General features: G+C 53.2%; 1 protein-coding gene and 1 long non-coding RNA gene across 6 annotated transcripts in view; one reads left to right on the top strand and one right to left on the bottom strand.

Moving 5' to 3' along the window:
• Window positions 1-15,938, top strand: part of Ephb2 (EPH receptor B2) — a 180,961-nt gene extending 165,023 nt beyond the window's left edge. For all 5 annotated transcript variants that reach the window (XM_060379279.1, XM_060379282.1, XM_060379280.1 and 2 more), the window contains exons 10-16: window positions 1,837-1,959; window positions 2,381-2,628; window positions 3,559-3,774; window positions 4,260-4,409; window positions 5,865-6,058; window positions 7,458-7,613; window positions 8,086-15,938. In XM_060379279.1, coding sequence (XP_060235262.1) covers window positions 1,837-1,959; window positions 2,381-2,628; window positions 3,559-3,774; window positions 4,260-4,409; window positions 5,865-6,058; window positions 7,458-7,613; window positions 8,086-8,194 — 1,196 coding nt within the window. In that variant the 3' untranslated portion in view covers window positions 8,195-15,938. The remainder of the gene's footprint in view (window positions 1-1,836; window positions 1,960-2,380; window positions 2,629-3,558; window positions 3,775-4,259; window positions 4,410-5,864; window positions 6,059-7,457; window positions 7,614-8,085) is intronic.
• On the bottom strand, window positions 428-10,993 carry LOC132652964 (uncharacterized). The gene is made up of 3 exons (XR_009590548.1): window positions 10,892-10,993; window positions 2,339-2,544; window positions 428-690 (listed from the first exon to the last, which is right to left on the bottom strand). It is a non-coding gene; the product is annotated as an uncharacterized LOC132652964 (long non-coding RNA).
• Window positions 15,939-21,567: the final 5,629 nt, after the last annotated feature.

Raw genomic sequence — 21,567 nt, forward strand, 5'->3', positions numbered from 1 at the left:
GGTGGCACACACCTTTAATTCTAGCACTGGGGAGGCAGAGGCAGGCATATCCCTGGGTTGGAGGCCACTCTGATCTACAGAACAAATTCCAGGACAGCAGACGTACACAGAGAAACCCTGTGTATGTCTGGGAGAGAAGGGGGAAGCCTATTATAATAAGTACATTTTATTACTAGGGGTCTTCAGGCCTCTCTAAACCTATCCAGGGAATTCCAGAAGGCTCACAGACTCAGATTTGCAATCCCTGATATAGATACATGTTCACACGCGCACACACACACACACACACACACACACACACACGGCAACATACACCCACACAGTCACAAACATACCTAATGTATTAGAGCTAGGAAGGGCTATATGCTGAGCTGTTTAGTTTTTTTGGGTCTCTTCTGGTGCTCCATTCTGCATCGCTGATAGAAAATCAGTGAGCGTGGATGTGTTCCAATAAAACTTTATTTGTTGCATGAGAAGAAGGCACTATACTGCAGGCTCCAACCCCTAGATTGCTGGGAGGTCTGAAGGAGAAGCTGAGACCAGTCATCAAATGGTCCTAGGGTCACACAGCTGAGCTGGGTTGGTGGCCTGTGGGGACTCCAGCTCCTTAGTCCTAGAACAGCTGCCTCCAATAGCACAACTTCCATCGCAGAGGAGAATGGAGGGAGGCCTGGGTGTTGGAACACCAAGCTGGAAAGGGAAGACAGACTGATCGCCCTTCCCGCCTTCACAGCAGTTCACGGGTCAGAACGGGGACCTTGATGTCCAGACTGCCTTGTTCTCTTTCTGCATCGCACATAAACATTGAAAGTGGCTCAGGGATGAAATGGGTGTGTCCTGGATCTGGCTTCAGGCTGGTCAGCCAGGAATCAGGGATCCAGAAAGGCCTGAGGCTTGACTAGTGAGCGATCCAGGAAGGTAGGGCACTCAGAGCTGCTGAGTGAGGCACCCCTCCACACTCATAGACCTGGCTGCGAGGGCTTAGCAACTGAGAGGAGAGGGGTCACTTCAGCGGGACTCTGAGAACACCACAATCTAAGGCCAACTCTTTCTGTGTTTGAATTCCAATTCCTTTCTCTCTCTCTCTCTCTCTCTCTCTGTGTGTGTGTGTGTGTGTGTGTGTGTGTGTGTGTGTGTTTGTGGGGAACATTTGTTAACATGAGTGTTGCACCTGCTCATGTAGATACGTGCATGCCTGTGACTGATGTCAGGTTTCTCACCTTTAGTTGGGGGACAGTGTCTCACCTGAAGCTCGTCAGTTCAGCTAAGCTATCAGGCCACTGAGCTTCAGGGATTCACCCACCGCCATCCACTTCCCCCAAACCCCAATGCTGGGATCACAGGATCATACTACTGCCCTGGCTTTAATTCGGGCACCAGAGATCTGAAGTCAGGTCCTTGTGCTTGCACGAGAGGCTCTTCACTGACTGAGCCATCTTCCAAGCCCTCCTTTTCTTTAAAGACTTCCTCTTTCCTGTCCTTGCACAAGGCAGCAAACCTATCCGGCCTTTTATTCTATGCTCATACCAAGAACAGACATCACTAGTCAATCACGAGCCTTTTAGCTGCTCCAGAAAGCTTATTGATCTCTGAGAGTTAGAACATGAGCTAGAACCTATTTTTCACTTTTCTGATCTCTGTCCCCCCCCCTTACTTTTCTGCTTGCTGCCCATCAACTCAGTGAGACCTAGATGGGTCAGGTGACCGGAAGGAGATTTCCAAGTTTCTGTGGGGCCCATGCGAGGGCCTCCTTCCCCACGGGGGACTGGCTGCCCTTTCTATACTTGTACATGTCTTGAGCCTGTCTGTGTAACCCAGCCTCGTCTTGTCCCCCAGTGACCCCAGGCATGAAGATCTACATTGACCCCTTCACCTATGAAGACCCTAACGAGGCAGTGCGGGAGTTTGCCAAGGAAATCGACATCTCCTGTGTCAAGATTGAGCAGGTGATCGGTGCAGGTACGTGGCAGATGCCTGGAGGTACCGTGGCTTGGGCCGTGGGTGGGGTGACCACAGTGTAACCCTGGAGTTGAAAAACAAGGGCCACAAAGGACCCTTAGAGGTCACACTCACAGAAGGGGAAACTGAGGCTGGAGTGAGGCACGGCAAGTTAGAGATTAAACTGGACTGGAGCCTAGCTCTGTCTTTTCCACCATCCATCACAGACCTGTTGCCATCTCCCCAAATCTCTCATGTCCTCATCCTCAGATACCCAGAAGTAGCCCTTAAGGACCCACTGCCCTGGGCCCCACATTCACAAAGGGATCCTGTGTCTGATAGAATGAGGTCATAAAGCACGCACAATGGCATGACAGGACAGGGAGGCAACACTTCTTACCCGACAAAAGCGTGACACCATGCCTCTCTGTATCTGTGTCAGGGGAGTTTGGTGAGGTCTGCAGTGGCCACTTGAAGCTGCCAGGCAAGAGAGAGATCTTTGTAGCCATCAAGACCCTCAAGTCGGGATACACGGAGAAGCAGCGTCGGGACTTCCTGAGTGAGGCATCCATCATGGGCCAGTTCGACCACCCCAATGTCATCCACCTGGAAGGGGTTGTCACCAAGAGCACACCTGTCATGATCATCACTGAGTTCATGGAGAACGGTTCCCTGGACTCCTTCCTTCGGGTAGGGAGAGCCCCAGGGTGTGAGCAGAGCAGGAGAAGGGCTGCTGGGCGTAACTTCATTGGATCTTGAGAAAGCTGTAGCCCAAGAATGTCTTACTGGCCACCACCTTCCATTGTGTTACCCTGACAGGCATTGTTAATCAATGCTAGAGCTCCCTCCCACTCAGCTCAGAATCTCGGAATCCTCCCAGTGTAATACCTTGGGAAACCCAGGCGTTCCCTCAGAGTTAAGCAACCTGAGGCACATGCCCATCCGTGCTCAACAAGCATTCTCGTTACACACAGCAGAACAGCACTCAGAGATAGGAAGAATTTGCCTAGGACCAGAGGGCCAAGGGGAAAGCCCAGATCACAGCCAGGGACCCTGATACCATGTCCAGGGTTCTTACCAGACTTTGTAACTCTCCAAAGTTAAACAAGATGAAGGGAGAGAAACCAAAGCGCAAGGCCAGCAAATGAATCCCCTCAGGACAGCACAGTCAACCATCAAGACAGGACAGTGGCCCGGGTGTTGGGAGTGTACCAGCTGCCTTTCGATAAATATTTATGAAGCTGCTGCCAGCACCTGCCTTGCGCCTTCCTATTTGAGTCAGAGCAACCCTAAGAGATACATGTCACTTCTCCACCCTCCCCCAACCCCGTTTTACACACAGGTGAGCCATCCATCAGGCTCAGAGAGATTGTCTCCTGTTCAGGCTTGCACTGCCAGGAAGAGACAGCCAGGGTTGATCCATGTATAGTCTACTCCAGAGCTGGCTTTCTCTCCACTGTCCTTAAGCTGGCCTCTCCTAGGCCGCTCTGGGGTTCCCGGGTGTCTGGGCCCTTCCCTCAGTGTGTACCGAGGTGACAGAGACCTGCCGTTGTGCGGACGGTCCAGAGCTCGCTCTGATGCTTGCTCTTCCCCTGACGCTTTTCTCCACCTTCCCCGAAGCAAAACGATGGGCAGTTCACAGTCATCCAGCTGGTGGGCATGCTACGGGGCATCGCGGCCGGCATGAAGTACCTGGCAGACATGAACTACGTGCACCGGGACCTGGCCGCCCGCAACATCCTCGTCAACAGCAACCTGGTCTGCAAGGTGTCTGACTTCGGGCTCTCGAGATTCCTGGAGGATGACACCTCCGACCCCACCTATACCAGCGCTCTGGTAAGCGGGCAGCAGGGGTCCCCGGGCATAGTCATCTCGCCGTGCTGTGTGTATCCAGTGGCCCCGCCCAGGTCACACCTTCACTGGGCCCTGGAGACAGGGAAGGGCACACAGAGAGCCTCCCGGGCTCTTGGATCACCTGGGCTTCTGGGCGGAAAGATGAGGAGATGAGTGGACAGTCCAGAACAGGCCTTTGAAGACAGGAGAGACATGAGCATGCTGTGGAATCGGAGGGACCAGTAACTCCCTGGGAACGAGGGAAAGGCTTTTGGGGGATGAAAAGGTGGAATACAGGTGGCAGCAGCGCGGTAAAGGCACTTCCACCAGAGGGAACAGCGCCTGCAAATAAATGTCTCGGGGTTGAAGCAACTGAGGAGTTTGGAAAACAGTGAGGTTCTTCCCGGGATCTGACAGAGCACTGTGTGGGGAGTATCAGACAGCTTACTATCCCGCTCACCCGTCAACCTCTTCTCTCTGCCCCCCAGGGTGGGAAGATCCCCATCCGTTGGACAGCGCCGGAAGCTATCCAGTATCGGAAATTCACCTCAGCCAGCGATGTGTGGAGCTACGGCATTGTCATGTGGGAGGTGATGTCCTACGGGGAACGACCCTACTGGGACATGACCAACCAAGACGTGAGTCTCCAGGATGTGGGCAGGGCCTTGCTGGCCAGCCAGGCTGAGGAGGGCAAGATCAGGGACTGCAGGCCTTATTCTGATTTCCCTGAGGTTAAAGACTCAGGCAGAGGGATTAGGGAAGTCCACCAGTAAGCAAATCATCAGCATGTGGGAGTGGTCTGTCTGTCTGTCTTTCTATCTTTCTCTTCCTTTCTTTATGTGTGTGTGTGTGTGTGTGTGCGCGCACAAGTGCGCATGTGTGTGTATACATGTGCCAAAGTGTCACAGTGCGTGTGTGAAAGCCAGAGGAAAACCTGTGGGAATCAGTTCTCTCCTTCTACCATGTGGCTTCTGGGGAGTCAAACTCAAATCCCGAGGCTTGCTATCACGTGCATTTACCTGCTGAGCCATCTCCCTGGGCCCAGGATGGTTTTTCAGAGACCCAGATGCGAGCATCAGGAACTGCCAGGTGCTAAATTGCAGAAGGCAGGTATCGAGCCTTGTAGGTGCGGCGGCCATGACAGTCAGGGCAAGAGCAGCCAGGACATCTTCACAGGAGCAGTTTCACTCTGAGAGTGAGGGCGTGTGGTGGGGAAAACAGCTTTGGCAAAGGTTGCAGAGGTGGGGCTGAGCGGCAGGGTTGTGAGGCACGGGTGGAAACTTGGTCAGAAAGCTTGGTAAGGCCCTGCATTTGTCAGCCTTCTGTCACTATAACAAGATGCCTAAAATAATCTGCCTAAAAGGAAGAAAGGTTTGTGAGGCCAGAGTTTTGGTCTGTGTGCTGTCGTCCCATATCCTTGGGGACAGTACATGACGGTGGGAATGGAAAGGAAACTGTTCACGGCACAGCAGCCAGGAAGCAGGGAGAATGGAGAAGGAGGATGAGGCTTCCTGAAGGGGAAATCTGTTACGCTGTGGTCAAGTTCTAGAAAATGAACTTATCTTCATGGTGGCAGAGCAGATGGAAGCCATGTTTGGCCTCCCCCCCCCCTTTTTTTTTTTTTGATGGAGGAGCAAGCATTGGCTCTAAGATCACCAGGGTAGCTCAAGGCCCAGCTGCAGGGCTGACCAGACATGCTCCCCACCCAGATCTCTGTGAGCCTTCAAACTGAGACTATGACCACCCTAGAGTCAAACGGGGCCAACAGGGATGGCCACAGCCATCAGAGCCAGGAGGGGGCTCATGGGTGGTGAGAGCAAAGAGCTGGGGCACCCCAGCACAGGACGGTCATCCAGGTCTTGGAGGACAGGCTACCTGAGGTTACTGAGTATCCAAGGTTGACAGAGAAAGGGGCCAAGATTTTTAGCATAAGATACGGGCAAATGGGGGATGGTGGAAGCCAAGGCAGCCACAGGAGGTAGACAAGTCTCCATAGGTCATGCCTGCAAAGCTCCAGGGATAAATGTACCTGGCTCGGGGTTAGGGCCCTCGCCCCAGCCATCCAGCCCAACCCTGCCTCTGTGGTGCCCCAGGTAATCAACGCCATTGAACAAGACTACCGACTACCTCCACCCATGGACTGCCCCAGCGCCCTGCACCAGCTCATGCTGGACTGCTGGCAGAAGGACCGCAACCACAGGCCCAAGTTCGGCCAGATTGTCAACACGTTGGACAAGATGATCCGAAACCCCAACAGCCTCAAAGCCATGGCGCCCCTATCTTCTGGGTATGGCCGCCCTGGTCCCACCCCTATCTCCAAGACTCTAGCCCCTCCCATCTCCTCTGGGTACCACCTGCCCCCACCCAATGGCAGTCTGGGGTGGCGGGGAAGACCTTGTAAAACCTGCTCAGAGAGGACAACATTTAAGAAGCCGGGCCCACAGTCCAGAGGCTCTGTGACTGCAGGTAGTGGCTGCGCCCAGCGCGCTTTCCTCCCAAGGTCCTTCCTTCCTCTCTTCATGCCCGAGCGGGGCCTCTTGGTGTCCCTCATTGGCACATGCGCGCACACAAACACACACTTGCACAGAGTCCCTCATGCACAAGCAGTCATGCTTGGTCACACTTGCACAGGGCCTCACACAGGGACACACTCACAGCTCCGTAATCACCAATGTACACACGCCCCCATTCAGAAAGATATAGCACCTCTATGTCTCCAGAGTGGAGAGACCAGCTCAGCCCCGAGACAGGGCTCAGGGACCTTCCTCTGTGAGGTCTCAGGGCAATGGTCCATCAGGCTTGGCTCATTCTTGCCTTCCAGAGGTGGCTGTCACAGGTCAGGAGGCTGCTGGCCCTATACACCCTTACGCTCAGGGACCCTCATCCCACAGGGTTTAGGGGACGAGTGTGCAAGCAGGCATCTCACCACCCAGGGCCAGCCATACCTGGAGACTCCTGAGTCAAAGTCCTTCTGTGGCTCTGAGGTCTTTGTGCTAGCCTCTACCTGTTGCAGCTCGCCCTGGCCCTGAGTCAGCCATTCTTCACTCTAGAGCAGCGGTTCTCAACCTTCCTGATGCTGCGACCCTTCAATACAGCTCCTCGTGTTGTGGTGACCCCCAGCCCAAATGATTTTCATTGCTACTTCATGATGTAATTTTGCTGTTGTTATGAATCATAAATACCCGTGTTTTCTGATGGTCTTAGACGACCCCTGTGAATGGATCATTCAGTCCCAAAGGGGTCTTGACCCACAGGTTAAGAACCTCTGCTCTAGAGGAAGCCACTGAGCCCATTGTCTCATGAGCCCTCTGCCCAGGGGCTGCCCCCATTAGCTCTGAGCCTTGTCTGCAGGTGGCTCTGATAGTGTGGCCCATATCAGGGTAAGAGAAGGATGAAGGATGCAGGGTGACTCTAGGGAAGGAAGCAGAGACTGACTGGCACCATTGCCCAACCCAAGTCCCTCCTGTAACTGGGGCTCCCCAGAGCCTTCCCCAGCTTCCTTAGTCACCCTGCACTTAGTCCCTCTGGTGGATAGCACACTTGTACAGGTTCTAACTCACACAGAAACACCTACACACTCTCACCCATGCTCACACGGGGGTACCCACGTAGGTGCCACACACATTTCTAACCACCTGGCTACAGGCATGTGCCCTGACCATCCCTGTCGCCTGCCCCTCCCCCAGCATCAACCTGCCCCTGCTGGACCGCACAGTCCCCGACTACACCAGCTTTAACACGGTGGATGAGTGGCTGGACGCCATCAAGATGGGCCAGTATAAGGAGAGCTTCGCCAACGCCGGCTTCACCTCTTTCGACGTTGTATCTCAGATGATGATGGAGTGAGTACCTAGAGGCCTCCTCACGGCCCTTTTTGACTTCCCACCCGCTTCCCACCCACTCCACCAGCTAAATGGGGTGACAGTGACCCAGCAGGGATGGCAGGGAAGAGTGGGACACATCATCCAGCCTGTGCCTCCTGACTCTCTGGCTGGGTGAATCTCGGGAGTGGGGAAGATTTTTCACTAAACGAGCGTTTAGTGAAGGAGAATCAAAGACTTGGTTGTGTGGCCAATGATAAGCCCCTCCCTGCTTCCTGATGGCTGAAGAGAGAGAGAGAGAGAGAGAGAGAGCCTCCTGCTTCCCTGTTGGCTGTTCTAGCCCCAGAATCTCTCAGTCTGACTTTGATATAGCCATTGCTCAGCCCCATGCCCCTTCCCTGTCCCTCACTAAGGGCCTGGGAAAGTTAAGGCCACTGGCCCACAACCCCCTTCGATGTATACATCTTCTTAACTGTGTCCATCTCTCCCAAAGGGACATTCTCCGGGTTGGGGTCACCCTAGCTGGCCACCAGAAAAAGATCCTGAACAGTATCCAGGTGATGCGGGCCCAGATGAACCAGATCCAGTCTGTGGAGGTTTGACGATCGCCTGCCTCAGCTCGCCTCTTCCTCCACACCGCCCCCTAAGCCCCCAAGCCGGTCCCCCTGCTGCTCTGTCCACTGCAGGGTCAGCCACCTGCCAGGAGGCCACAGGCAACAGGAAGAACCAAGCAGCACTCCAGTCAACGAGACGTCACCAAGAACCCATGCAAGTCAAAGGAATGAAAAGGGAATTGGGGGGAACACGCACCTAGATCAGGGAGGGGGCGGGACAGGCAAGGAACGTTCGTTCAAGGAGGATTCTCATAAGGAGAGTGATGATGGTTCTTAGGGGAGAAGAGAAAAAGGCTTGGGAGATCTACACGATCCGTCCCGGTGGAGGCCAACAGCATTTTCTCTCCAACTCCTTCTGAGAAGGTTGAGCTGGCCAGAGCCAAAACACACTTCCAGGAAAATTAATATGAAGGGAAGAGACAGGCCACCCTCCTTGCCTGGCTTTAGCGGTTTCTTGGAGCATCACTAATGGCCCTGCCCCAGGCACAAGGGGCAGCCGCCCCACATAGGCTCCGAGGGAAGTCCATTCCAGTTGCCATCAGCAGCCAGGAGAATAGATCTGTCTCGGGAGACAATTTCAAAAACTCCGAGAGACTCTCTGCTAATGGTTCAGGAGGCGGAAGAGGAGTTCCCGGCCTCCCAGGTCACGCCAAACAGGCCAGATCTTCCTGAGGACAGCCACCCAGGTCTGCAAGACCCACGCGGCCCTGCCCGGGTGCCTGCTCCCGCCCAGCCTCAACCTGAGGACGATGCTGCAGGTGACTGTCATCAGCTACGACTGCCACTGAGAAGCATTGATCTTGCATCTGGGTTTGTTTACAGCAATTCGTGGACTGGGGGTATTTTGATCAGGGGTGGTTTTGGTCTGGGGAGGGTTTGTTTGTTGGGTTTTTTTAAATGACAATGAAGAGACACTTTGACGTTTCCTACCTTTTGAGGACTCCATCCTTCTCCAGGAAGAAGGTGCTTTCTGCTTACTGACTTAGGCAATACACCAAGGGCGAGATTTTATATGCACATTTCTGGATTTTTATATGCTTTTCATTGACACCCTTCCCTCCTCCTCCCACCTGCTGCCAGGCCTCACCAAAGCCAACTGTCACAGGGCCACCTGGGCCACTCAGAGACCTCGGTGGGACTGGGAGAGTGGAAGGAGTCAAACCAACATGTCACATTGGAACACAGACTGAGGCAGACGAGGGCTCCGAGGCCAGGAGTCCTCCCTACCTCCCTGCACCCTCTCATGCTCTGCCCTGTTCTATCTGGCACTTCCCAGGCACAGAGGCCCCTTCAGGTTCCTGGGTGCTCTCCAATGGCCAAAACCCAATTTCACCTCTGGGAGCCTCGACCAGGCTACCCGGGAAGTCAGGACCCTGATCATTCACTGTGACACCCCAGCCCTCCAAGCGTACCCTGGGAGACCATGTGACCCTCTCTGTCCCACTCCTCCTGTTCCCGAGGCCTTTGCTCAGGTCTGAAGGTCTGGGCCAGAGGAACGTCATCAGCCAGGGGTTCTGGCACAGACTGAACCGTGAGCAAATGCAGGGACCCGAGCAGAACAATCGGTTAGTGGATTGAATGGAAATAAATGCTTTAGTTATAAAATGGCCCCTGTACTCTGTAAGTTCCAGGAAAAGACCCTGGCACCTTTAGGAGCTGCCAAATGACTTTTAATGCTCTTTCAAGGGACTCTTCCCCTCTGCCTCTCCAGGATCCAAAAGGCCCAGGCTGAGGATAACCCACGGAGGGAAAAGAAAAGAAAAAGAAGCAGTAGCAGCTCACATGGCCTTCCTGGTCCAGGGCTGTCAGAAGCACAGGCGAGACTCGGGGGCATTGGATTAGCTCAGCTCTGGGTGTCCCATGTCTGGCCAAGTGAGCCGCACTAGACGCAGGGGTGGACACCAGACTCCCAGCATGCCCCTGCCAAGGGACAAGGGCTGTGGGTGTTGGGTGAGCTGTGGCCAGGTAGTTGTGGTCTGGGCCTGTGGAGCACACTTAGCCACACAATGCTGTCTCCTGTGCTAAGGGCTCAGGCTTACGGTGAGTGGGGTCTTTGTGTGTGTGCAGTAGGAGGCAGGAAGCATGTGCACTGCAGATACATGTGTTAGAAGAAGGGGGTGGGTGTCCCAGGAATGCTTCTCAGGACCATTCCCTTTGTCTGCTGAGCCTCTTTGAGGAGCCTGTCCAGTGGGGAAGATTGAGGCCAGAGGCCATCAGCAAAAGGCCCCACAGTCAGCAAAGCCATCATAGCCCAGCCTGTTGTCTGTCATTCACCTGTTCTCAGAGCCCCTGAGCAGGGGGAAGGAAGGGATTAGAAAGGAAACTTGTCCCTGGGATGGGGACAGCGGGGGCTGGCCACAGGGAAAGTACTGGCAAGTTTCCCACAAAGAGGCCAACGGTGGCCCATTGGCCATCCCATTATGCCCCAAAGATGCCCAGCATGGATGGCAGCTGTCCCCAGCAAACAAGGTCACCTTCTGGAGGGAGCTGCCCTGATGCTCTGTAGATTAACTGTCCCCCCCCAGCCCACCTCCCACCTCTCCAGAGCCCCACGAGGCCTGGCAGTCAGTGTTTCCGTCAGATGGCTTCCTGCCTTAAGCCACTAGGCTGGTGTCTTCTAGCCAGCTCCCCTGCCCATCCACCCTCTAGAGCTCAGTGTGCCCATGTAGAGCCAAGGGACTCTACCTATCTTCTGTCAGAATACGGGTGCTCTCCAGAGCCTGTCTTCTCTTCAGGGTATCAAACAAACCGTCACTGTGGCCGTCCTGGGTGTAGGCACCTCTCGCTTCTCAATCACAAGACCTTGTCCTCCCCCACTTCTCCGTGACTGCTCAGCAGGGAGTGGTAGGCCCTGCTGCCAAGCGCCTTCCTCTTAGGCTGTCCGCTCACACGGGCACACAGCTTGGCGCTCTCTGCTGCCTAGTTACTAATCCCTTCCTGGCTCTGCCTGCCCAAGCGCCAGCTCCCACCTGCCCAGCATCAGGAGACGCTTCCGGCTGCTCGGTGCAGGCTTGTTTCTTGGGGAAAGAAAGCTGTCTTGTGAACCTGGGCCAGGGCGCCGTGGAAATGGGACCAGCTGCTCTGGGAGAGTGTGCCTGGCAGAGCCACGCGGGGCCAAGCTAAGTAAGAGGGAGCCGTGCCACCACCCACCCCAGAAGCTCCACCACTGGCTGTTAGTGGTGATCAACAGGCCTGTTCCTGAGATGGGATGGAAGGTGTCTTGCTGGTAGGTGGGTAGAGTGCTTGCCCGGCATGCACAAAGCCCTAGGTTCCCTCCCCAGCATTGTATAAACCAGATATGGTACTATATGGCTGTAAACTCAGTACTCAAGAGGTGGAGGTGGGAGGACCAGAATTTCAACAGCACCCTCAGACACTTAGTGAGCTCGAAGCCAGCCTGAGCCACACGAGATCCCATCTCTGGGAGGGAAGTCACAGACGAGACAGATCAATAGCGACATCCTTAATGCTGGACCCAGACCTAGAACAGCAGAGGACACTTAGGCAATCTACTTACCAGCCTGGCCTCATGCCCACCCTTTCTAGCATGCAGAGCTAGACAGTTCTGTGCTGCCCCTTGTGGGCTCGCAGTAACCGTGCACTCAGCACAGGTCAGAGGCTCATCCCTATAAGCTGGGAGCTCCCAGACCTCGCTGAAGTACAGTGACACCATCACAGACCATCACCCACCCCATGCTTCCTCTGGTTCTCCAGACCCCTGCAATTTCCAGGGATGGTTCCCAGAGGATGACCTTTGCCCAGGGGAGGGGGGTTCAAACTCACTCAAAGGACAGAATGTAACCTACTTCTGTCATTAACTAGGGCCATGGGCCCCCAGGGAGACTGTTCCTCACTGGGCCATAGCTTTTCACATATAAAACAAGAGCATTAGGCTGGGGGAGCCAGTCCTGGGAAACCTTTTGTCCACATCAGTCCTGAAAAAAGGACCTAAAAAAGGTTCAGAGCTGCATGCAGCTCCAGAAAGGGGCAGAGCAAAGCTGAAAGGCTCAGCTTACCCACCCCGGTACCCCCAGAGCGTAGTCACTCAGGTGTCGGAAACAAAGGGATCCAGCTTTGGCTTATGAGGAAAGAGAAGGCTTGATGGGATGGCTATTTGGATGGGCTTCCAGGGCAGCCTGTCTTGAAAATGAGAGGCTGAGAGAAAGGTCACTCCAAAATGTAGCAACCTCAACAGTTCAAAGGCATCTCGAGGTGTTGTGAGGCCTGGGGTTGGTATGAAGGGGGGGCGGGACATTATGGTCCAGCCGCAGGGGTTATCAAGCAGAGAGCAACAGGACAAACATTAGAGTGTAGAGGAGTGGTTCTCAACCTCCCTACGGCTGCGACCCTCTAATACATTTCCTCGTGTTGTGGTGAACCTCCCCCCAAAAACCATAAATTTTGTTGTTCTATTTTCCAAGACAGGGTCTCTCTGTGTAGCCCTGGCTGTCCTGGAACTCCCTCTGTAGACCAGGCTGGCCCCAGACTCACAGAGATCCGCCTGCCTCTGCCTCCTGAGCGCTGGGGTTACAGGTGTGTGCTACCACCATCGCCTGGCTCATAAAGTTATTTTCACTGCTACTTTGTAACTGTAACTTTGCTGTTGTTGTGAATCGTAATTGTAAATATCTGTTTTCCGGTGGTCTTAAGCAATGCCTGAGAAAGGGTTACTCAACCCCCACAGGGGTCAAAAGCCAGGGGTTCAGAACCACTGTTCTAAAAGAAGAGTCAGTTCAGGCAGCCGTCAAACCAAAACAGGACCTCCCAGCCAGCCCTGCCCTGGCAGAAAAGAGCCCCTGGAACAGACCTCATGACTCCTAGGGAGTCCAGGCCCTGCTATTTACTTTCCACCACCAACATAGCTTAAACTGGACTCCCTTCCGCTTCTTGGGACAGTGGAGGTGGGGTTTTGTGTTCTCTTACTCTTTTTTTTTTTTTTTTTTTTTTTTTTTGTGCCTTGAAAGAATCTCATACATCCCAGGCTGACCCCACGCTCACTGTGCAGTCAAGGATGACCACTATTAGACTCCTGGTCCCCCCAAGTGCTGGGGTTTCAGGTGTGCATCCCCGTGCCTGGCTTTGGCAGTGCTGGGAATGGGAAGCGGGTCTTTGTGCATGTGAGGCAAGCACTCTGCCGACTGAGCTACGCCCTCAGCCCATCTGCTTCTGATTGTAGCAATGCATGTCCACGCACGGCCATATCCCCCAGCCAGCCTTGACTCAGATTCCCAGCCAGTGACTGCTACTACAAAACGGGCTGCAGAAGGATCTTGGCCCAGTCAGTTTTTCCTGCAGGGGAACCAGTGTTGGGGTGTGGGTCACAGGAAAGGACTTCGGCCAAAATGGGTTCAGAATGTCCCCCACCCCTACCCTGCAAGCTGATCTTAGGAGGTTGAAGCCTCAAGGACTAATATCTGAACACATTACCCTATGCCGAGTGCCAAAATGGTACTGCCTCCTCTTTGCTGGCGATGAGTGTGGCTCTCAGAAGAGACTCCCCTCAATGCCCCAGCCAGGCCTTTCTCCTACAGCCCTCCTTCTAGCCCCTGGCTAGACATTTGCAAGTGTTTGTATCACCCACAGGATGAGTACCTTCCCCACTACTGTGAGTTGAACTTGAGGATTCCAGGGCTCCCCAAGCTTCCCCCAGACCCCCAACACACACACACACACACACACACACACACACACACCTATAACAAACTGCACCCAGTGTACTGACGGAGCAGGGCTTAGTGTGAGACGTCACATCAAACAAGGTGCCCAGACACAAATTAAGACCCTGGCAGTGGGGGAGGCAGGACAGCGGACCCTCAGGAATGTGCCCAGACTGGGTTAGGGTTTCGGAAAAATTAAAAAGATCCCCGAAGCCCCAGAGTCCAGCTGAGTCAAGGTCACAGCAGGATGACTGCCTCAGGAAAGCTGATCCAGGAAGAATTGGGAATGTAATACTTGGGAGGGGCCCTGCACCCTGGCCGGGACCACCCTTTGGAGCCCCCACACCCCAGGGCAGGCCTGCTTGCTCAATACCTGGCCTGATGGGCCGAACTACAGCTCGATGGGACTTCTAGGTAGACCTCACCCTCAAGTCCCCTGAGCCCGCCATCCTGCCACCCAGACCGAAGTGAAAGCAGGTGAGCAAAGGCACCCGGGTTCCTTGTTCCTCAAGAGCCTGACACTCCCTGCTGGAGGAAACAGGACTACGGCATTGGTAGGGAGAGGAGAGCAAGGAAGAAATGCCAGAAAACATCTTAGAGCCCGCCCCACCCAGGGCCACATACACGCTGGCCCCTGCCTTGCCAAGAATTCTAGCATTCCAAGTCCTGAAAGACTCCCCCTCCCCCGAGACTCTGGGATCTGCCAAGCTCAGTCTCCTAAGATGCCGGTGGAAAGGATCTGTGTTCATGAAATTCCACCCACTAGGTGAATCTATGCTAATTCTGGACGTCACCAGCCCCATGGTTTGCTGCTCCCCAAACCCAGGGGCCCTAGCAGAAAAAATTAAAAAAAAAAAAAAGCACAAAGAGAAAAGAGAGAAGAGAGGGAGACAGTAAGAGAGGTGGACTCCATGAGGTGCAGAAGCTCCCTTGGGGTGTGAGGCAGCATGGTCTCTGGGTAGAGTCTCAGAATGACCTTCACCAGGTCTGTTTGGAGAAGGGAGCCTCAGAGTAACCACTTCGGGGCCTCTGACAGCCACTGTGAGGCTCTTCCTGGAAAGAGTCAGCTGGAGTGAAGGAGGAAGCAGGAAGGTGGAGAGGTTCCACACTGTATTTCCTAGGATGGTCTCCATACAAGCTTCCAGCCAGGTTCCTTTCCCAGGACGCTCGGATGCAGATGTCAACATGGCCGTCAACATGCACTCCCTCAGAAGAGCCCAGTTCTGGCACTGCCCGCCCCACCTCCTCCATGAGTCCAGCCCCAGGGAAGGCTGCCAATGACCCAGAGCAATGTGATCATCTGTCGGTCCTCCTTTCTGTGGAAAGGGACTCTGATGCCTCAGCCGCTGACGCCAGGGGGACTCGGCAGGGCCCCTCACTCCGCACAGTCTCTTTGGACTCCAGGGAAGAGCGATGGCTGCTTGGTACTAATCACAGCGCTACTTCTTCAGTGCCAACGGGGTGCAGGGCTCCGTGCAGCATTTCTAGGCCCTACAACTCCAGGAGATGGGTGCGATAGTGAAAACCACACCTCGGGCCGGGAAGCTCAGAAAGACGACAGGCCGGCCCTGCCAGATCACACAGCCAGCCAGCGGGCCTGGACCCCAGCACAACACACTTTTCTCTCTGCGTTCTGCTACCGCTGGTCCCCACTCGGCCCTCACCACGGTCAGATCCTTTAAATATCCCACGTCCCTGGGGTCGCTGCTCTTTTTGCATGGACCACCCCCTCCCTTCAAGCTGCTGTCAGAGCCGGAGGGGTGGATGCCTAGACCCTCAACAGTCCCTCACACCCCCCTCCACCAGCCTGAGCTAGACAGGCCACAGAGCTCTCAACTGGGGGGGGGGGATCTGGCCAGATTTCACATGACCGCCCTTTCCTCTGGTCAATGTCGGGGATCAGAAAAGGGTGTAGCTTGGGCTCCTCTAAACCCCAGTGCTGTGACCAAGAAAATCTCACCAGCTGCATCCAATGGCAACCCTGACCCTGTTACTCCGATGTCTTTGTAGGAGTATTTTTAGCCGAATCTCTTTTTTTTCCCCCCAAAAAAATAAATGTGAATTGTAAAACTAAATTCTTGGACTCAGTACTTTCTTTCTGCTAATAATTATCCCGGAAACCAAATGAGAGTTCCCAGAAGCCCTGAGTGGGGTTCTGAAGTATGATTAGGAGTTTGCCAGGGCTATGGATGGAGTCAGAGCTTGGGGCTGGGGTAAGGATCTGGCTTATGTTAGAGCAGTAGCTTCCACCAGCATTCAGTCAAGTCGCAAGGCTTGAGCAATGGTGCCAGGAAGGCCATTCGTACAAACTCTGCCGCTTGTGTGCGTGTGTCCTTGGGAAGGTGACGTATGAGGTAAACCTTGTGTCAGGTGCCTGTCTCATCCCTGTGACCAAACACCAGCGGACAGGGACACCTTCAAGGAAGAAGGATCTGTGTAAGTTCATGGTGTCAGGGGGTTCGGTTTATGGTCACTTGTCCCCATTTGCTTGGGCAGAGCATCAGAGCCGTGGGAATGTGTGTCAGGGGAGCTGTGGGGCCTCGTGACAGACAGATAAAAGAGAAAGCAGCCACAAGAGGGGTGTACACAGTCCCCCAAGGATACACGCCCCCAGTGACTACTCCCTCCAATAGACCCCCCTCACAGCTCCACCACCTCATTCTATTACATTACAGAACCCTGTTGGCCGTTTTAAGGTAGAACGGCCATACCATGTGCAAGAGCCTGGGTTTTGTTCCCATCACTGAAGCGGGTGGGGATCATGGAAGCGGTGAGGGGGTGAGGGCGAGGCTGATCAGGAAGTGCTTTCTAGGCAGACACCCAGTAGGAGCAAAGGTCCTGAGGCTGAAGGATGCCAGACATACTGAAGGAACAGCAAAGACTCCAGGGTGTCTGAAAAAGAAAGGCTGTGGAGGAGACTAGGGAAAAAAAAGAAAGCTACACTCCTTTGCCAGGACTCAAACATTTTCCCATATGAGCCAGGGGCTCCTGGAGAGTTTCAGAGCGCAGAGACTGTGACCCGGCTTCTCAAAGGATCCCTCCCTCCCACCTTGCCTCGGAATGTCAGTGGGGTGTGTCAGCCAGGGTCCTCCAGAGCAGGACATGCCATTAGGAGATTTAGTCTATTTCAGGGAACTGATTTAGCATTTCTCCAGCAAATCCCTTCTCAGCAGGACAGACCAGCAGGCAGGAAAGTCTGCGATAGGGAGGTGGGGGAAGAGATGTCATTGACCATCATGCCCCAACTTTGCTTTCCTCTTAGAGCCTGTCACTAGCTGAGTGAGGTCCACCCAGGTTACAGAGACATAGCCTGCCAAGGAGAGGCAGGAGATGAAGCAGCCTAGAGGAAAGATGGAGCAGGGAAACAGGAGGTCAAGACTGCAGCTCTGCGGGGAAAGATGGGGGCTGGGAGGGTAAGAATAGGGGGAAGCCATGGGACAGAGTAGACAGTAAAGCCGCTGGGATCTGCTGACAGATTGGATGTGGAGGTGAGAGACAGCCTAGCATGGAGGAGCCTCTGAGGGTTCAATCTAATCACTGCCCTTGGCAAACCGCAGAAGTAGGCTCCAGACTTTGGACATGATCGAGAAGCCCAGCTAGGCATTTAGATGGCACGTGGGCAGCCAGGTGTATGGGCCTGGAGCTAGGGAGGCCACTGAGAGGGTAGCGGCCTCAATGTGGAAGATGGAGGCTGAGCCAGGAGTCTGGGGAAGCTTGAGAAGGGCATCCCAGAAGGAATGAGAGAGCAGAATGAGGGTCTGACAGGTTAACCAAGCATGTTCATTACTCTTCTGTGACCCCGAGGAAGTGCCACGACCAAAGGCATCTTAAGAAAGGATGGGCATCCTTCCTTTTGGGTCCAGAGGGAGAGTCCATAATGGTGGGGAAGTCAAAGCGAGAAGCTGAAAGGTCACGTCTTCAACTACAGCACAAAGCAGAGGGTGAAAACTGGATGTTGGGGGTGAGACTGTAGACTCTTAACCCCGCCCTCGGTGGCAGGCTTCTTCCAGCAAGCCTCCATCTGCTAAAGGTTCCACAGCTTCTCACACAGCAGCACCACCAACCGGAGACCGCATGTTCAAATACGGGGGCCCATGAGGGCCATTCCTCACTCAAACCACCACATCAAGGAACACAAGAAGTCAAGACATTGGGTTCTTAAATTGAAGATGACTGAGGACTTGACCTTCTCAAGGTCAAAACAATGACCAAGAGAGGTGAGATGGACGACAGGAGAGGAGGCCTTTTAGTGTTAATGACATTTTTTTTACACTTATTTGTTTACTTGTTATTGGAGGGGCGATTCGACACAGCGTGCACGTAGGGGTCAGAGGACAGAGGATAGTCAGTCTCTCCTTCAGTCATATGGATTCCGAGGGTCAAACTCAGCTCATCAGCCTTGGCTGCAGGTGCCTTTACCTGCTGGGCTATCTCATCAGTGCCTCTGTTTGTTTGCTTGTTTGTTTTTGTCTGGTTGAGAGAGAATCTCCTACATTCCAGGCTGACCTCAAACCTGGCAGAAACCCGACCACGACACTGAACACCTCACAATTTATTTAGTTATTTACATCTGGCTCCCAGCACCCGCACGGCTACTCCCAACCATCTGGAGCTCTAGTTCCAGGGGATCCATTACCTTCTTCTGGCGTCTCTGGGCACCGGAAATGTACCTGGTGCACGCGCATACATGCAGCCAGAGCACAAAGTGAAATAAAAACTTCAAAGCACAGTAAAGCAAAGGAATGAAATAACGGCGGAGAAACAAAGATGAGGAGATGGCTGGGTGGGTAAGGGCTCTCTGTGCAAGCATGAGGGCCTGTGTTCTCATACCCAACACCGTGGAGAGGCAGGCATGGCAGACATGGCAGACATGATCGCTGGCCAGCCAGGCCAGCTGCTCAGCAAACCTCACTTGCTCAGTGAGGGACTCTGTCTCAAAAGAAGTAAGGCAAAGGGTGAAATATACAATATCACCCTTTGGCCTACACACACACACACACACACACACACACACACACACAGCTCTTTAGTGTAATCTTCTCTGAAGTCCTTTTCTGCCATGTAATGAATGGCACACACTGGGGCCAACAGCAACAAAAAGGAGATGATAAATTAAAACCACAATGGCGTCGGCTAAAATGATTAAAATAATGTTACCATTCCGGGTGAGGGATTCCCACACCTGTGCCTGGAATCCCAGCACTTGAGAGGCCTAGAAGGAACACAAGTTCAAGGCAAGCCTGGGCCACAGGGAGACCTCGTTTAAAAATTTAAAAAAAAAAGGCACTACTAAATACTAACCATCGTGGTGGGGGACTCCCTTCTCACTATGTAAAGCACAAGATGGTCCAGCCAGCAGCTTGGCAGTAGCTTCAAAAACTCAGCGTGTACTTCCATTGGCCCCCCAATCCTTTGCACTCCTGGGCATTTATCCCAGAGAAAGAAAACCGAGTTCACACAGATGTGGGTAAACAAATGCTCATAGCAACTTTATTCATAGGAGCTTCGAGTTGGAAACAACTCAAGACACTCTTCAAGAAGTGAACGGTTAGACAAATGGCGTTTCATCCGTCTATGGAATCATCGCTCTGCAACCAGAATGGACAAACTAGTCACATTCCAGCCGCTGGGAGTGACTGGAGAAATCACAGGAGATGTGAGGGAGGGTCCCAAGAGCTTGCCTGCTTTCCAACTTTATTTAACACTTGAGATTTCCTTTTCTAAAAATTCATTTTATATAGACTGCGTGGTGGTGGCGGTGGCGGTGGCGCACACCTTTAATCCCGGTACTTGGGAGGAAGAGACAGGTAGATCCCTGAGTTCTAGGCCAGCCTGGTCTACAGAGGGAGTTTCAGGACAGCCAGGGCTGCACAGAGAAACTGTCTCAAAAAACAAACAAAAAAAATATTTTATGTGTCTGTGTGCCATGTGTGTATATGTGTCCACAAAAGCCAAACGAGCACATCAGATCCCCTGGAACTGGAGTCATAAACAATCGTGAGTTGCTCGAGGTGGGTTCTGAGAACCACACTTCAGTCCTCCGCAAGAGCAGCAAGTGCCTTTAAGTGTGGAGTGATCTCTCCAGCCCCCTCCCTTTTAAAACCATTCCATTTACTTACTGTGCTATGCACACATATGTGTGCGTGTGTGTGTGTCTCTATACACAGGTGTCATGCTAGACACATAAGGCCAGAGACCGACTGGGGGGGGTTGGCTCACTTCTCTCATGTGGGTCCCCTCAGGTTGTCAGGCTTAGCAGCAAGCCTCTTTACCTCAGGAGCCACCTCAAAGGCCCCTAACATGCGACAGTGTGAAAATGAGCGCATTCCGGACATACAGAGCAGGCTGTGATTGCTAGGGCTTCAGGGGGGGGCAAGGCTCGGGGAACGGGGGAGGCTGTGAACGGGGAAGGCAGGGCTGTGGTGCTGAGGGCGAAGCTTTGGGTCCTGGCTGCATTGTCTTACAACATTCTGCAAGATGTCCCTGGGAGAAGAAACGGCGTAGAGGCTGCACTTGTGTGGGGGTTTGTGATGATCTCCAAGTCAAAAGTTAAAACTTTTAAAAGACACATGGGAACTGAGCATATTGCTTACTGGTAGAGCATCTGCCTAGCCACATGAGGCCCCGGGTTCAAGTGTGTGTGTGTGTGTGTGTGTGTGTGTGTGTGTGTGTGTGCGCGCGCACGCACGTGCATGCATGTGTGTGTGATACAAAATGCAACCCTCAATTTTGCATTAGATATTAGATTTAACAGGCGTCAATCTCATCGAGATGTTGAACTCTGCTCTTCAAAAGACACCATTAGGAAAATGGGCCAGTCCTGGTGGCACATGACTGATCTCAGCAACTGAGAAGTCCAAGGCAGGAAGATTTCAAGTTTGAAGGGAGTCTGCCCAACACAGTGAGACCTTGTTTTTAAATTGTTAATACCCAGGACCGGGAGCTGGAGGAGTGGCTCTGTGGTTAGAGTTCCTACTGCTGTTGCAGAGGACTTGAGTCAGTTCCTGGCGGCCACACCCGCAGGTACCAGAAACCCCCATAACTCCAGTCTGACACCTTCTGGCCTCTCAGGGCACCTGTGCTCATGACGACATACCTGGATTACTGTACACACAGAAACATTTGTTTTAAATCTTACAGAGAACAGGGGTTGGGGTTTGGCTTGGGTGGAACAGTTTGTCTAGAATTCGTGAAACCCTGAGGGCTTGGACCCAGCACTGCATAGACAAGGTAGGGAGATGCCTCCCAGCACCCTGAATAAGGAAGTAGGAAGACCAGAAGTCCAAGGTCAACCCTGGGCTACATACTGAGTTCCGGGCCAGCCTGAACTACAAGAGATTGTGTCTCAAAATACATACCTAAATACTGACTTACAGAAAAAAGGAAAATGAAAAATTAATCCAAAGACTGGGGGAAACTATCCAGAGAGACAGTGTGCACACATATCTTATATATACATTTATGTGTGGGTATATATATAGCTTTTACAAGTCAATAAACAGAATACAGTTAAAACCACAGTGAGGTATGACTTCAGAACTACCAGCACGGCTAAAATGAAAAAGCCTGACAGAGCCAAAGTATCTCCACATATGTGGGCACCAGAACTACCACATACTTCTTTGTGGGGATGGAACATGGCACTAAGGCTTTTGGAAACTTGCCTGGCAGTCACATCTAGAAACTCGCCCAAAACCAATGAAA

The sequence above is a fragment of the Meriones unguiculatus genome, chromosome 3, assembly GCF_030254825.1.
Source record: "Meriones unguiculatus strain TT.TT164.6M chromosome 3, Bangor_MerUng_6.1, whole genome shotgun sequence".
NCBI classification, from domain to species: domain Eukaryota; kingdom Metazoa; phylum Chordata; class Mammalia; order Rodentia; family Muridae; genus Meriones; species Meriones unguiculatus.